This window comes from Heptranchias perlo, chromosome 11 (assembly GCF_035084215.1).
Source record: "Heptranchias perlo isolate sHepPer1 chromosome 11, sHepPer1.hap1, whole genome shotgun sequence".
Classification (NCBI taxonomy): Eukaryota; Metazoa; Chordata; class Chondrichthyes; order Hexanchiformes; family Hexanchidae; genus Heptranchias; species Heptranchias perlo.
The window spans coordinates 44,711,562-44,729,492 of record NC_090335.1 but is presented as its reverse complement, the minus strand read 5'-3'; the positions used below and the strand labels follow the sequence as shown (position 1 = coordinate 44,729,492).

General features: G+C 41.3%; 2 protein-coding genes across 2 annotated transcripts in view; both read left to right on the top strand.

Annotated features, from left to right (window-relative positions):
- Positions 1 to 3,229, top strand: part of fundc1 (FUN14 domain containing 1) — a 28,873-nt gene extending 25,644 nt beyond the window's left edge. Inside the window, exon 5 of the mRNA XM_067992900.1 lies at positions 1,670 to 3,229. Within this exon, the coding sequence (XP_067849001.1) occupies positions 1,670 to 1,747 (78 nt within the window). The 3' untranslated portion in view covers positions 1,748 to 3,229. The remainder of the gene's footprint in view (positions 1 to 1,669) is intronic.
- A 4,135-nt stretch (positions 3,230 to 7,364) lies between these two features.
- The window catches only part of efhc2 (EF-hand domain (C-terminal) containing 2), a 105,657-nt gene continuing 95,090 nt past the window's right edge, over positions 7,365 to 17,931 (top strand). Inside the window, exon 1 of the mRNA XM_067992322.1 lies at positions 7,365 to 7,431. Within this exon, the coding sequence (XP_067848423.1) occupies positions 7,390 to 7,431 (42 nt within the window). The 5' untranslated portion in view covers positions 7,365 to 7,389. The remainder of the gene's footprint in view (positions 7,432 to 17,931) is intronic.

Here is a 17,931-nt window from a genome sequence, read left to right as displayed (position 1 = left end):
TGTTGTTGGGAACTGAAGAGAATAGGTTCAGTTTTGACATCTTGGGGAGAATATTTAGACTCATCTGCTTACTGGGTCAGGTGTGAAGGGTAGCAACAGCTTCGGCGTTGAGGAAGGTGGAAAGGTAAAGTTGATCTCATTGGCATACATGTGGAAGTTCATCCTGTACTTCTGGAAGATATCACTGATAGGTACTATGTAAATAATGAAGAGAAAGGGACCAAGGATGGAGCCTTCTGGTAGACTGGAGATGACCATGCAGGCATGAAAAATGCAATGTCTTCATTGCTACTGAGTGGAACCAGGATAGAGTAGTGCCATGAAGTTGGGCTGCAGAGGAGAGATGTTGGAGAAGGATGGGATTTTTGGTACCAAAGATAGAAGAAACATCAAGGAGGATGAAACAATAAACCACAATCACAGTAACAGCAAATGAGCTTTTGCTGAAGAACACAGTTTTAACATACTTTCTTTATAAACGTTATTCCCCAGTGGTAGCTCATCTATTGTTATGGTGATCTAAAATTTAAAAAACAATTATATAGTTATTATGCATTCTCTCTCTCTCTCTTCCCCTCCTACTATGATGGAATACTACTAGGGGAACAACCTCCAATACTCCAATAAATGAGGGCAAAAGCTGGTCAAAAGTAATGAAAGGTGGGGGTCTGAGTAACCACTTTAAACAAATGACAAGGCTCAAGGCTGATGAATGGCCCTTTTTAAGCATTGCCATTGCTGCTCACTGTCTAGACTCATGTCCGAAGAATGGCCATTTGGCCGAGGTGCTGGAGAGGGACCAGCACCCATAGAACTAGCCAGCAAAGAGTCAATGGCAAGGAAAAAAAACTGCACTGAGAAAGAAATTTCCCAACAGTCCACTCAAAAGCTAATCAGTTGATTCAAAAACAGGACTGCCAACTATGGCAACCTTAATGTCATTTCCATGGGGCAGGTGTTCATTAATTCTGTAACAGACTATGCCACTTGAAAATCATTTTTGTGTGTCTGAGAACTTTGATTTAAAATAATCATCATTGGGCTGAGAAATTTCCATTTTTGCCATACACAAACATTTTAGTAGTTAAAAACATTCTGTAAAATTTCATTATCTGGTTTGCTTTCAATTTTTGACCAGTTGTAACAGGGAACATTCCTTGCAATGTCTTTTCAAGTACAAATCTACATTTTTTTCTAACTATAATTATTGTTTTATTTTTAATTAATACAATCCATCTGTAATTTTAGTATTTCACTTATGCAAAAATCTCCCCACCAACTCCCAACCTTCAGAACCAATGCATATTTCAGATCTTTATAGGGAATTTGCAGCAAAGTATAAGAATAAGATTCTTTAATAAGAGTGTCTTCTTTAGACCAATAAGGTTGAAACCTGTGAAGGTAATGTTTCTTTAAATCACAAGCTCTGGATTGACTACTTAAATTTACAAAACATATTATAACTTTGGTTATCTTCAAATGCTAATCAGTGTATGCTTTCTGTGAAAATTATTAGTGATGCAACCATAATAAATAAAATCACTTAACAAATAATGTTATATTGTCATAAAATTATTTATTTGTGTTAATGTTGCAATATTATGTATTTATAAGCAAATTTCCCACTTTTAGTCACATCACTTGACTGTTGAATATTTTCTCCCCCCAGTCAGCTGAATTTGTAAAGAAGAATATTGTGCTGACCAGTGGTTTTGTTGGAGGCTTTTTATTAGGACTGGCTTCCTAAGAATTTCTGACGCTGTACAGACACAATGACAACAATGAAGACAAAGCTGCAGTTTGGTCCTGAAAATCCAAAGCACCGTACAAGCAAAACTAGCACATCAGTGTCAACAGCCCACTAAGAATCCCATTGGGTAGTTCATCTCTAGCGCACAGTTAAATATTAAAAGGACACAAAAGAGAAAAATATTTATCCTGTAATTGTAATTTTAGTTTTGGTTCATTGAATCAATTTGATATAATTTATATTGTCAAGGAAGGCTTTAATTTTCTAAGTTGAGTTTTTTTTTAATGTTTTGTATAGTTTCTCCTGTTATACCCATACTTATTATGCTGTAAACCTCTTTGCAACTCTAGAGCAAGCCAAGTAAATGCTGTATTTTCTGTTGTATAGACTTATTAAACATGCTATAAGATTTATTAGAAAATGGATCTGAATATATAAAGAGCTTATTATTGTCTAGCTGCAATTGGGACTGAGGCTCTGTCATATCTCCACATTCATGCAATTCAGTCAATTGACTGAACATATATTAAAAACTGCTTCAAATTTTACAGGATATTGATTTTAAAATCAAAGTATAATTTTAGTAATATATTTACACTTGTATCCTTCCTATATCAGCCATAAATGTTTTGAGAGGCCACCTTTAGGAAATCATTAACTTAGGAACAGTTCTAGCTGAGGTCTGGTGCTAGTCAAGCTTTTGTTACTAACGATAAAATCAGCAATTTCATTCTAACAATTGTTGTTACATTACAGTAGCCATTGTTACAGTTTTCTAACTACATAACCTTGGGCACAGTGTGATATTTGGCTTCTATTTATTTTTGTTTTCAGCTATTAAATTATCATAGCAAGATAATTGTGAATTTAGTCTAAAAACCTGTGTAGTATTGTGCACAATAATAAGTGGTCTTTCCAAAGATACAACAAAAACAGCAACTCAGGGAGGAATCAAATGCCAATGTAGAGACTGGCAACAGGACTTGTTGGATATGACTGAGTTATATCTCTCAACCTGGTTTGTGGATTTATGTGATAAAGTAAAAAGACGAAGAGAATTTGGTTCAGAGTGGTAGCACTCTTGCTGCTGAGTCAGAAGGTCATCAATTCAAGCTCCACTTCAGGACTTGAGCACATAATCTGGCCTGACACTTCAATGCAGCACTGGGGGAAAATGCTGCGTTGTTGGAGGTGCTACCCTTTGGATGAGATGTTAAATCGAGATATCCTCTACCTGACCTGGCCAGGCAGATGCAAAACATACCATGGCACTATTCAAAGAAGAGTATGGAGTTCTGCTAATGTCCTGGCCAATGTTTAACCTTTACTTATCTGTTTGTTTGTGGGAGCTTGCTGTGCAAAAAATTGGCTGCTGCATATGCCTACAAAACAACAGTGACTACATTTCAAAAATTATTCATTGGCTTGTGAGACAGTTTGGGATATTCTGAGAACATTAAAGGCACTATATAAACAGAAGTTTGTTCTTTCTTAGCCTGCTCTGATGACTCTTGCAATGCCCTTACTAACCAGTGATTATGAATTGCTCTCAGTATCTTTTTTTCTTTCCCTCTGGTGGGGGAAACATGTTGCCCCCCCCCCGACTTAACAGCCAAGATTGAGTATTATCCAAACTGTAGCTAACCTGTGTCATGCTGCTTTGGTGGCACAACATAGTTGTGCAGCTGTAGTTCAAATAGTGCTAAAAGGATGACACCATGGCAGACTTAGAAGATTTTTAAAAACCTTGGGGCTTCTGGCTCTGTAATCAGAATGGAAGTTCAATGATAGTGTATTCAAACCAACATGATAGAGGAGGGGGGGGGGGGGGGGGAGAAGAGAAGAGTGAAAATTAATTAAAACAATTTATTTTCCACTTCTGTAATTATCTCCATTTTCTTTCCCCTCTTCTCTCTCATCACATCCAAAACAAATGTGACGTGTTCCTGTCTGGTTCTACAGTGTGCTGTCACTTTCTTGTACCATCCAAACAATATCAGTATTTATCCATGATGACCTCAAAACAGTGTCCAATCCCATGTAATTGGGAGTGGGGAAACTTGCTGATTTTCCCTCCCATTTTCTAGCCTAGGGCTGTAGATCTCTCATTACTAGATCAACTAACACAGCACAGCCCTAGACTGAACTTGGCACCTTCCTGGTCTGTATGGTTTAGCATAACATTGGACGTTGCATTTATCTACTGAACCATAGGGAGATCTTGCTACTCAATAAAAATGGTGGGAAAATCTTAATTTAAGATTTTTTAAAGAAGTACAAGCTTTATTTTCCTGAATACTATGTTGCATCTCAGTTGATTAATATATTGCCACGACTTTTCCCTTCAATCTGAACCAGTGCTGAACTCAAATCTATTTCTATATTTGAGTTTACAGTGCATAGTCCCATTACATATTTCCATTACATATTATAATCAGTATTTTCAGCCTTCACCCATCATACCCCTCACTCTGGAACTCCCTCCCCCATGCCCTGTCACCTCCAGGTAATTTTTTCCAATCTCCCTTGAGGATGGTCCCCAGCAATCAGGAGGAGGGTAGGTCGGCGATCATGGCAGTGGTGGGGGGGGGGGATTCATTTTTAGGATTAGTTTCCCTGGTGCAATTCAAATAATAGTATACAATGAGTGAAAAGTTAATTATGTGCTACTCACCTAGCTAAATAATTGTTAGCGTGTTTACAACCTTGAAAAAGAAAACTGACAATTTATGGTCAGTGAAGGTAGAAGACAGGAAGAGAGACAAAATAATATTTCCTGGATATAAAGAACCAAAACACCAAGCAGTGGTAAATTTTTTTTAGAACTTTTTTTATAATTTGTATTTTTTTAGGAGGGGAGCTGTTTTGCAGTTGCTCATTGCCTGGATAGAAACATAGAAAATAGAAGCAAAGAGTAGGCCATTCGGATCTTTGGGCCTGCTCCGCCATTCAAAATGATCATGGCTGATCGTCTAACTCAGTACCCTGTTCCGCTTTTTCCCCATATCCCCTGATCCCTTTAGCATTAAGAAACATATCTATCTCCTTCTTGAATACATCTAATGACTTGACCTCCACTGCCTTCTGTGGTAGAGAATTCCACAGGTTCACCACCCTCTGAAGAAATTTCTCCTCATCTCGGTGATAGATTTATGACTTCGACAAGCTTGACAGATTAACATTATGTTTGTTGGTTATGTGCTACAGGCTGTACTTTTGCCTTCCTGATCAAAATTTTATTGAGAGAGCTAAAACTAAATGATTATGAGCTTTGAGGTAACCTTGTCTATCACTAATGGAGTTCAGGCCATAAAGTTGATGCCATCCAATTCTGATTTTTTCTTTAAAAAAACAGCTATCACACTGTTATGTTGCCTTCTTGTTGGACCTTTTAAGTAGCGGAGGAAGTACAGGAAAGTATTGTTTCCATTACCATCTACTTTATTAATAAACTTTATAGAAAAAAAAACTTTATAGACAATCTTGCACTTGAAATTTTTCATGAGTTCCTGATCTCAGTTGGAGAGTTGCCTTTTAGAAGTTGATTTACTAGTTTGCTGTATCGCAGAACAGAAAAAGCAGCCAAGAAAAAGAATCACAGTACCCTTAAAAATACAGCAATTGTCAGAACTCAAACTTTCCTAGCGGGGAGGCTTGCCCCAATTCCCTTTAGGAAATAAATGTTACACTACCAGAGCTCATTTCCCCTTTCAAATATTTCTAAATCACTGCAAAAATTACACTGGAGGTGACATGGCATGGGGGCGGGAGTTCCAGAGTGTGGGCTATGATGGGTGAAGGCTGAAAATACTGATTATATGTAATGGAAATATGTAATGGGGAAATGTGATGGAAATATGCACTGTAAACTCAAATATAGAATTAGATTTGAGTTCAGCACAGGTTCAGATTGAAGGGAAAAGTTGTGGAAATGCATTGGTTTTTTTTGCTCTATGTAATATAATTAATGAAATATTGGGTTTAGCTGCAGCCTAAATCATGATAAGGTAATATGCCACTGCAATCTCATTGTAATTAATTCTTTTCGTATGTCATAGGTGAGGCCATTGAGTTTCAGTTTTCACAAGTAAAAAAACAAAATGAAGAATGTGATCCACAACACCAATAATAATCCTGAAATCCAATGTAATAAAAATAATTTAACTTATTCAGTGGTCTTGGTCATAGGCCTTTATTCAGGGCTATTTTTCAGTTGTCAGCCTTTGAAGGTGTTTTGTCAGTTTCTCTTAATTTTGTAGATTGGCATTTATGATTTTCTATCTTGCATATATGTACTAATAATACATCAAAATGAGAATTGCTACAATAGATGGTATAGATTTTTTTATGTAAGGGTAGCAAGGATATGGGGAAAAGACAGGTAAATGTAGTTGAGGTACACATCAGCCACGATCTATCAGAAAGGTGGAACAAGCTCAAGGCACTGAACGGCATACACCTGATCCTATGTTCCTAACAGTCAGTTAAACATTGAAAAGACCAAAAACATCATCTTCGGCCCCGTCAGAAACTCTGTAACCTGGCCACCAATTCATTCCTCTTTCCCGTCACTATCTCAGGTTGAACCAGACTGTTCGCAACCTCGGCGTCCTATTTGACCTCGAGCTGAACTCCTGATCCATAACCTCTTCATCACAAAGACTGCCTAGTTTCACGTCTGCAACATTGGCCGCCTTTATCCCGCCTTAGTCTAACGACTGCTGAAACACTCATCTTTGCCTCTTTCACACCCACACTCCTCTATTCCAATGCAATCCTAGCTGGTGTCTCATCCTTCACCAACTTGAGCTCATCCAAAACACAGCTGCCTATATCCTATCCCACAACAGGTCCAGTTCATACATCACCCCTGTCCTTGCTGACGTACATTGGCTCACAGTTCCCTAGTGCCTCCAATTTAAAACTCTCATCCTCATGTTTAAATCCTTCCAATATTTCGCCTCTCCCCATATCTGTAACCAACGATATAACACCCCACCCCCCGAATTCTGCATTCTACCGACTCTGGCCTTGTGCATCCTCCACTACCTTTATCCCACCGTGTAGGCCCTACACTCTGATATTCCGTCTGCAAACATCTCCAACACCCTCTCCTCCTTTAAGATCATGCTTAAAACCCACCTTTTTCACCCCTCCTATTGCCTCCCTCTCTGGCTCACAGTCCTTTTTGTCTGATTAGGTTTCGGGACATTTTTCTACATTAAAGACCCTATACAAATGCAACTTGTTGCTCCTAACTGGAAGGTCGGGAGTAAAGAGACGTCAGTCCCTGCGAACTGACTACACTGACCTTCTCAAGATGGCGTTCAATTCTTTTCGTCTTTTTCGGACGAAACACACATTCAAATAAATAATATAACAACAGATTTCGATTTAAACATGAGATTCGCGAAAGTTCAAGCAAGAAGGTGAAGCTGGAGTGGAGAGGTCACCGCACAAGAGTTGCACAAAGTGATTTTGCTAAATGCCCTTCTATTAATGGCGGGATGTTCGTATCCTAGCAGCACGAACATCTGGAGCTGGATGATGTTTTCGTGACGTCACCGTAACCGAGGCAACGGAGGAGCTAAACAAAGCTTCCTTCACACTCCATAGCAGCTCCTGCACTGAACGGCAGCATGACTTTACCACTCTTACCTGGAAACACCTTCAACAGGAACGTAAGTGACAATCCCACACCTCTTCTTGAAATACTAAGAATCTGTAGATATTTTGGAAACAATTTTCTCCTTTAAAACAGATTTTCAAACTGGGCTTCCCCAACCCGAACCCTCGAGGGGATCCCAGGAGTCCCTAAGGCCATTAGATTTCTGTCAGTCTGGTAATTAGTTTTCTTAATTTTTCTGTATTATTGACATTCTACAATATTATTTCTGTTTCTGTACACCAAAAGGACAAGTTTTCTGCAAGTTTTTGGGTTGTTGACACCATCTGAAGTTAGGATTGGCTGGACCCGGGAGTGTGCCAATATTTGCAGAGAACCACTACACAGAAAAATTCTAAAAATGCTGCTGTAAAAGGGTCTTGAATTTCTTCAGGGCCAGTGGAGCACCTGTGGTGGTTTCTTCACCAGGTGATGATAATGCCTAGCCTCTGCCCTGAAGAGAAGTGTGTGGCAGTTTCCTGTGGGGGCAGGGGTAGGCAGAATCATAGAATGATACAGCACAGAAGGATGCCATTCAGCCCATCGTGCCTGTGCTGACTCTTTGGAAGAGCCACTCAATTAATCCGAGTCCCCTGCTCTTTCCCCTTAGCCCTGCCAATTTTTCCACTTCAAGTTTTTATCCAATTCCCTTTTGAAAGTTACTATTGAATCTGCTTTCACCATCCTTTCAGGCAGTGCATTCCAGATCAGAACAACTCGCTGCATAAAAATGTTTTCCTCATGTCCTCTCTGATTCTTTTGGCAATTACCTTAAACCTGTGTCTCTGGTTACTGACCCTTCTGCCATGGAAACAGTTTCTCCTTATTTACTCTATCAGAACCGTTAATGATTTTGAACACCTCTATGAAATCTCTTCTTAACTTTCTCTGCTTTAAGGAGAAAAAACCCAGTTTCTCTAGACTCTCCACATAACTGAAGTCTTTCATCCCTGGTACCGTTCTAGAAAATCTCCTCTGCAATCTCTCTAAGGCCATGACATCCTTCCTAAAGTGTGGTGCCCAGAATTGGATACAACACTCCAGCTAGTACCTAACCAGTGTTTTATAAAGATTAAGCATAACTTCCATGCTTTTATACTCTCTGCCTTTATTTAAAAAGCCATGGATCCCACATGCCTTTTCAACAGTCTCCTCAACTTGTCCTGCCACCTTCAAAGACTTGTGTACGTACAACCCCAGGTCTCTCTGTTCCCGTACCCCCTTTAAAATTGTATCATTTAGTTTGTATTGCCAATCTTCATTCTTCCTACCAAAATGTATCACTTCACACTTCTCTGCATTAAATTTCATCTGCCATGTGTCTGCCCATTTCACCAATCTGTCTATATCCTCCTGAAGTCTGTTACTATCCTCCTCACTGCTAACTACATTTCTGAGTTTCAGGTCATCTGCAAACTTTGAAATTATACCCTGTATACCCAAGTCCAGGTCATTAATATATATCAAAAAGAACAGTGGTCCCAACACCGGGCCATGGTGGACACCACTGCACACTTCCCTCCAGTCTGAATCATAACCATTTACCACTACTCTCTGCTTTTTGTCCCTTAACCAATTTCATATCCACGCAGCCTTTAATCCCATGGGCTTCAATTTTGCTAACATGTCTATTACGTGGTAATTTATCAAATGCCTTTTGAAAGTCCATATAACATCAACCACACTAACCTCATCAGCCCTCTCCATCACTTCATCAACAACTCAATCAAGTTAGTCAAACACAATTTGTTTTTAACGACTCCATGCTGGATTTCATTTATTAACCCATGTTTTTCCAAGTGCCAATAATTTTGTCCTGGACTAATGTCTCTAAAAATTTACCCACCAATGTTGTTAGGCTGACTGGCCTGTAATTGCCAGGTTTATCCCTCTCCCCTTTTTTGAACAGGGGTGTAACATTTGCAATCCTCCAGTCTTCTGGCACCACTCCCATATCTAAGGGGAATTGGAAGATTATGGCCTGAGCCTCCACAATTTCCACCCTTACTTTCCTCAGCAACCTAGGATGGATCCCATCCGGACTGAGTGACTTTTCTACTTTGAGTACTGCCACCCTTTTAAGTACCTCCTCTTTATCTATTTTTATACTATCCAATTTCTCTACTACCTCCTCCTTTACTGTAACATTGGCAGAACCCGCTTCTTTAGTGAAGGCTGATGCGAAGTATTCATTTAGTACCTCAGCAATGTCCTCTCCTCCAGAAGAAGATCTTTTTGATCCCTAATCGGCCTACTCTTCCTTTGACTACCCTTTTACTATTTATATGTTTATAAAAGACTTTTGGGTTCCCTATTCTCATATTCTCTTTGCCCCTCATGTTTCCTTTTTCAGTTCTCCTCTGTACTTTTTGTATTCAGCTTGGTTCTCAACTGAATTATGAACCCAACATTTATCATAAGCCTCCTCTTTCTGTTTCGTTTTAATCTCTATATCTTTAGTCATCCAGGAAGCTTTAGCTTTGGATGCTCTTCCTTTCCCCCTCGTGGGAAATTGTTTAGTCTACACATGAACTATATCCTCTTTGAAGGCCTCCCAATGCCTATTTGCTGTTTTACCTGCCAATCTTTGATTCCAATCCACCTGGGCCAGATCTCTTTTCAACTCACTGAAATTAGCCTCCTCCAGTTGAGTACTTTCACACTTGATTTTTTCTTATCCTTTTCCCTAACTACTCTAAACCTAATGATATTTTGATCACTGTTTCCCAATTGCTCTCCCACTGAAACATGCTCCACTTGCCCCACTTCATTGCTCCAGAACTAGATCCAGCACTGCTTCCTTCCTTGTTGGGCTGGAAACATACTGATCAAGAAGGTTCTCTTGTACTCATTTCAGAAGTTCCTCCCCTCTTTGTCCTTTATATTGTTATTTTCCCAGTCTATATTAAGATAATTGAAGTCCCCCATTATCAGTACTCTATAGTTCTTGCATCGTTCTGCAATTTGCCTACAAATTTGCTCTTCTGTCTCCATCCCACTATTTGATAGCCTATAATATACATTCAGCAGCGTAGTAGCTCCTCTATTGTTCCTTAATTCTAACCAAATAGATTCTGTCTTTGAACCCTCAAGTACATCATCCCTTTCTAGTGCTGTAACAGCATCTTTGATCAATATTGCCACCTCCCCCTTCCTTTTTTTCCTTATCTTTCCTTAATACATTGTAGCCAGGAATATTAGGTGCCCGTTCCTCCCCTTGTTTGAGCCAGGTCTCTGTTGTTACCATTATATCATAATCCCATGTGGCTACTTAGAATCATAGAATCATAGAAGTTTACAACATGGAAACAGGCCCTTCGGCCCAACATGTCCATGTCGCCCAGTTTATACCACTAAGCTAGTCCCAATTGCCTGCACTTGGCCCATATCCCTCTATACCCATCTTACCCATGTAACTGTCCAAATGCTTTTTAAAAGACAAAATTGTACCCGCCTCTACTACTTGTCTGCAGCTCACCAACCTTATAGAATCATAGAAAGTTACGGCACAGAAGGAGGCCATTCGGCCTATCGTGTCCATCCCGGCCAAAAAAGAGCTATCCAGCTTAATCCCACTTTCCAGCACTTGGCCTGTAGCCCTGTAGGTCATGGCACTTCAAGTGTACAGCCAAGTTCTTTTTAATTGAATTGAGGGTTTCTGCCTCTATCATCCTTTCACGCAGTTATCCAGACCCCCACCACCATCTGGGTGAAAAAATTTCTCCTCAGCTCCCGTCTAATCCTTCTATCAATTACTTTAAATCTATGCCCCCTGGTCAATGACCTCTCTGCTAAGGGAAATAGGTCCTCCCTATACATTCTATCTCGGCCCCTCATAATTTTATACACCTCAATTAAATCTTCCCTCAGCCTTCTTTGTTCCAAAGAAAACAACCCCAGTCTATCCAATCTTTTCTCATAGCTAAAATTCTCCAGCCCTGACAACATCCTCGTAAATCTCCTCTGTACCCTCTCTAGTACAATCACATCTTTCCTGTAACGTGGTGTCCAGAACTGTATGCAGTACTCAAGCTGTCGCCTAACCAATGTTTTATACATTTCTAGCATAACCTCCTCATTCTTATATTCTATGCCTCGGCTAATAAAGGAAAGTATCCCGTATGCCTTTTCAACCTCCTTATCTACCTGTCCTGCTACTTTCAGGAATCTGTGGACATGCACGCCAAGGTCCCTTTGTTCCTCTACACCTCTCAGTATCCTCCCATTTATTGTGTACTCACTTGCTTTGTTTGCCCTCCCCAAATGCATTACCTCACACTTCTCTGGATTGAATTCCATTTGCCACTTTTTTTGCCCACCTGAACAATCCATTGATATCTTCCTGCAGTCATAGAAACATAGAAAATAGGAGCAGGAATAGGCCATTCAGCCCTTTGAGCGTGCTCTGCCATTCAGTATGATCATGGCTGATCCTCTATCTCAATACCATATTCCCACTCTCTCCCCATACCCCTTGATGCCTTCTGTGTCTAGAAATCTATCTATCTCCTTCTTAAATATATTCAGTGACTTGGCCTCCACAGCCTTCTGTGGTAGAGAATTCCATAGGTTCACCACCCTCTGAGTGAAGAAATTTCTCCTCATCTCAGTCCTAAATGTCCTACCCCGTATCCTGAGACTGTGACCCCTCGTTTTGGAACCCCCAGCCAGGGGAAAGATCCTTCCTGCATTTAGTCTGTCTAGCCCTGTCAGAATTTTATACGTTTCAATGAGATCCCCTCTCATTCTTCTAAACTCTAGTGAATACAGGCCTAGTCGACCCAATCTCTCTTCATAAGACAGTCCTACCATCCCAGGAATCAGTCTGGTGAACCTTTGCTGCACTCCCTCTATGGCTAGTATATCCTTTCTTAGGTAAGGACACCAAAACTGCACACAATACAGTCTACAGCTTTCCTCCTCACTATCAACCACAAGGCCAATTTTTGTATCATCTGCAAACTTCTTGATCAAGTCCAAATCATTAATATAAACCACAAAAAGCAAGGGACCTAGTACTGAGCCTTGCGGGACCCCACTGGAAACAGCCTTCCAGTCGCAAAAACACCCGTCCTTCACTACCCTTTGCTTCTGCCACTGAGACAATTTCGGATCCAACTAGCCACTTTCCCTTGGATCCCATGGGCTTTTACTTTTTTGACCAGCCTGCCATGTGGGACCTTGTCAAAAGCCTTGCTAAAATCCATGTACACTACATCAAACGGGTTACCCTCATCGACCCTCCTTGTTACCTCCTCAAAAAATTCAATCAAGCTAGTCAGACACGACCTTCCCTTAGCAAATCCATGCTGACTGTCCTTGATTTACCCGTGCCTTTCTAAATGACGATTTATGCTGACCCTCAGAATCGATTCCAATAATTTGCCCACCACCGAGGTTAGACTGACTGGCCCATAATTACTTGGTCTATCTCTTTCTCCCTTTATAAACAACGGTACAACGTTAGCAGTACTCCAATCCTCTGGCACCACACCTGTAGCCAGGATTGGAAAATGAAGATCAGAGCCTGCGCTATTTCCTCCCATGCTTCTCTTAGCTGCCTGGGATACATTTCATCCAGGCCTGGCGATTTATCTACTTTCAAAGTGCTAAACCCCTTAATACTTCGTCTCTCACTATGTTTATCCCATCCAATATTTCACACTCCTCCTCCTTAACTACAATCTCTGCATCGTCCCCCTCTTTTGTGAAAACAGACACAAAGTATTCATTAAGAACCATACCAACATCTTCCACCTCCACACATAGGTTACCTTTTTGGTCTCTAATAGGCCCCACTCTTTTTCCTTAGTTATCCTCTTGCTCTTTATGTATTTATAAAACATTTTTGGGTTTTCCTTAATTTTACTTGCCAGTATTTGTTCATGCCCTCTCTTTGCTTTCCTAATTTCCTTTTTAATTTCACCATCTTATTTACCATGCCCCATGCATTTAAGCGAATGCACTCAAAACCCATCTTAGTCTGCCTCGCATTTTCCCCCCATCTGATCCCTCCTATTTCTGAACTACTCCTTATTCTAATGCTGTTTGTCTCTCCCAGTCCTCTATGCACCTTGTATCTCCTCTCTAATGCTTCATCCTGGTGCCCCTCCTCCTGTCAAATTAGTTTAAACGCTCCTCCACAGCACTAGTTAACCTCCCCGTGAGCTGCAACCCGTCCATCTTGTACAGGTCCCTCCTGCCCCAGAACTGGTCCCAATGCCTCAGGAATCTGAAGCTCTTCCTCCTGCACCATTTCTACAGCCACTTGTTAGCCTGTCTTATCTTACTGTTCCTATACTCACTAGCACATGGCACAGGGAATAATCCAAAGATTACTACCTTTGAAGTCCTGTTCTTTAACTTCCTTCCTAGCTCCTGAAACTCTATCTGTAGGACCTCAACTCTTTTCCTACCTATGTCATTAATTCCAACATGGGCCACAACTTCTGGCTGTTCCCCTCCCCCCCGCAAAATGTTCTGCACCTGTTCAGTGATGTCCTTTTCCCTGGCACCAGGGAGGCAACATACCATGTGAGACTCACGTCAGCGGTTGCACAAACACCTGTCTATCCTCCTGACTATCGAATCCCCTATGACGTCTGCATTTCTACAGTTTGCTGTGCCCCCCGTGCAGTCATGTGCGCCACGGTGCCATGGATGTGCTTTAGGCTGCACTTAGCCCGAGGTGTCATCACCGGTATACAGCACTGAAAACCGGTTTGGGAGTGCCACATTCCCGGAGGATTCCTGCACTGCATGCTTTACCGGAAGGCCACCCACTTACTATCCTCCTGAACTCTCTGTAGCTGCGGGGTGACCACTACCCGGAACGTGAGCGCCAGGAAATTCTCAGCCTCCTGCATGCCCTGCGGTGACTCTAGCTGCTCCTCAAGCTCAGAAACCCTGAGTTTGATTTCGAGCAACTGGAGGCCCTTCCTGCACACATAGTTATCCAGGATCCTGGAGTTCCCACATGGCACAGGAATTGCAGGCAACAATTCTCAAAAGTTCTGTTTGCTTCTTGGAAACCTGATGTTCAAAAGGTAGACAGGACCAGTGGGATGGCCTCATTCGCTGGAGTTCCCACTGCTCCTACCTAGTCTGCCCTGAATGTACTGGTTGCTGGCAAGATACCGACGTCTAGTGGAGAGCAGTGGTATATGTGGGACCCATAGAAGTGATTCACACTGGAATCATGGCTGACACATAGAAATCCGCCCTCTTATAAAGGGGGTGATTTCCACCATTGCCGTACATGTGGCTAGAAAGCGTCCCGTACTGGACGCCCAAGATGTACCGTTACTTGCATGGGTGCCTGTCTGATTTATGTGAATGGTCTGATTCTACCCTGGAAACTCTGGCAGTGTCGGGCTTTCTTCTTACTGTTAGGGTGCAATTCCCGTTCCATCGTCATTATAGTGGTGGAGCAGGATCACGGATATTCGGGACAAGGTGTTTAATCTCACCTAAACCAAGGCTGTGGTTAAGGAAGATTATACCTGAGCCACACAGACCAAGAAGATCCCAGGTTCAATCCATGGTCTATGCTGAGTTAGCTGATCTCAGCTGGGCAGGGGGCAGTAAAAGTAGAACCAGGGGAGTAGTGAACTGCAGAGGAGAGGAATTGGAGGAAGATGAAATGATTGACTATGTCAAAGGCAGCAGAAAGGTTGAGGAGGATGAGGAGAGATAGGGAGCTATAGTCATCGTCACCCAAACTGGCTTTTGTACTTTCATCCACATGGTCTCTATAATGTGTGTGGGGCAGAAGCCAGATTGGAGGGACTTGAATAAGGATTGGTGAAAATGGTGGGAGCATTCCAAAATTTGGAGAGGAAGGGAAGATTTGAAATTGGGTGGTAGCTGGAGAGAGTGGAGTGTTTTTTTGTGGATTTCTTGAGGGCAGTGTCAGTTTTGGTGGAGCCAGGTGATGATGGCAAAGAGTAGGGTGCTATCAGCCATTCCAGTGCAGTGCTTTGGCTGAGCAGAGCTGGTCTCCTGGATTGCCTGAGAATAAAAGAATTATGGTTGCTTCCCAGTTAGCATGCATTGATATGCAGAATGAAGCAGCTTGCATTGCTCACAATCCACACATTTAGTGAATAAAATCCCCTCCCCAACCCCCTGAAAACACAGACTTTTGACCCATTTACAAGAATAAAAATTAAACTTTCAATCTTTAGGGTTCCAAGCCATAATCTTGGTCTAGACCACCTACCCGGTGGGCCCACTTCTGCCCTTGAAGAGGCCAATATGACTCTTCTCTGTCAGTGTACTGACCTCCAACCTTATGCTGGGCAATTGAGTGTGAGAACTCCCAACTTAGAAAGTTCCCCTGTCCCTGCAACTTTGTAGTAAAAAGAGGAGAGCAGCATTCAGAGGTCATGGGTCTCTGTTTAAGCGCCACTCTCCTACACCCTGAGTAACTTCAGAAGGATATAGACGGGTTAGTAGTTTGGCCAAATAGATATATGAAATTTAATGTGAAAAAATGTGAGGGGTTACATTCTGTGAGGAAGAAAAAGGTGTGGACATATACGCTAAATGCTAAAACTTTAGAAGGAGTAGAGAAGAGAGACTTAGGGATTCAAGTACACAAAACATTAAGTTGATATAGGATCCTAGGTTTTATACATGGGGGCATAAAACACAAAATCAAAAAGATAATGCTAAACCTATTCAAATCATTAGTTAGGCCACAGTTAGAATACAGTGTCGAGTTTTGGTTACCTTATTTTAGGAAGCATATCATGGCCATGCAGAGGGTGCAGAAGAGATTCTCTAAGATAATACCAGGCATGACAAGCTTCAGTTATGAAGAGAGATTAGAGAAACTGAGGTTCTTTTCATTATAATACAGAAGGTTAAAAGGAGATTTTTTTTTTACCCACAATATTGCTTGGACCTGGAACGTCCTATCAGAAACAGTGACAGAAGCATAATTCATAATGGTCTAATAAAAGGAAGTAGATAAATTCTGAAAAAGAAAATATAAAATGGTATAGGGAAAGGGCAGGGGAATGAGAGTCAGTGGACAGCCCTTTCAGAGAGCCGGTACATGTAAGATGAGCTAAATGGCTTCCTTCTGTGTTGTAAAGTTCCACCTGTTTCAACGAATGTAAAAGAGCTTAATGAGTGACATACATGTTTTACAGCTCTGTGCACAGGGTGGCACTGTAAGACTTGAAATAGCTAATACATTCAAGCCTTTAAGAAAGGTTGGAATTCTGGGAATTAGGAAGACCCTTAGGGTTGAATTTTCCTTGATGAAACTGCCTATTTTCGGCAGTATGGAGGTGATCTGGCGGTGGCCTTCTGTCAAAACTCCGACCCCATGATTTTCCTCTGCAGAAACCCCGAAGGAGCCCTGATCATCTCCTCAGAGCCCATCCCAGTGCATGCGGGGTTTAGTAGAGTTCAGGATTTCCTTGTCTATTTGTCCATTTGCTGCTCTTAGAAAACACCACCACAATAATGGTGGTGGTGTTGGGTCCAGTACAGTGTCTCAGGTGCACCTGCATTAAGCCTGCATTATACAGGCAGACTTTCCCCTGGCCACAAGATCTCCTCTTGCTGTGGGTGGGTAGAAATCTCATCCTGACATTTCTCCGATGTGCCCAGGAAAATCCAGGTCCTATAGTTGAATATAGTACTGGAATCATAGGATATTTATTAATTAATTAGTTAAGAGTAATGGTGGCAGTTCCAAGGTAGTAAATTTATTGAATTTTTTGAAGACACAGCAGAGTTTTTAAATGTAGTTTTAAATTTCAGAAAGTGTTTGAAACAAAACCCTTCTCAAGAGACTTGTGGCTAAAGTGAAAGCTTGCAGGATAAAGAATTTAAATTGTAAATCAGATAACAAATTGGCAGGAAACCAGATACTTTTAATGGTAGTAAATTTAATTGGACAGATGTTGAAATTGCAAACAACCCAATGGCTGGTTTTAACATCCTGCTGATTATATGTAATATTTATGAATGATCTTGAAGTGGAGTACTGCAAGTAGTGTGTGTGTGTGTGTAACATTGTAGATGATACAAAGTTCTATGGGAAACCAGGCAGTCCTGAGAAAAAGGATAAAACTCAAAGAGGCTGTTGGGTTAATGTCCCCCACCAGAAATTCCACCAATTCTGCTTTACTTGTGTTCAGGGGAAAGTATGCCTCTATAATGCTGGCTTAAATAAGAACATAAGAAATAGGAGCAGAAGTAGGCCATACGGCCCTTCGAGCCTGCTCCGCCATTCAGTAAGATCATAGCTGATCATCTATCTTAACTCCACTTTCCTGCCCGAACCCATATCCCTTGATTCCCTTAGTGTCCAAAAATCTATCGATCTCAATCTTGAATATACTCAACGGCTGAGCGCCCACAGTTCTCTGGGATAGAGAACTCCAAAGATTCACAACCCTCTGAGTGAAGAAATTTTTCCTAATTTCGGTCCTAAATGGCCGACCTCTTATCTTCAAACTATGACCCCTAGTTCTAGACTCCACCCAGGGGAAACAGC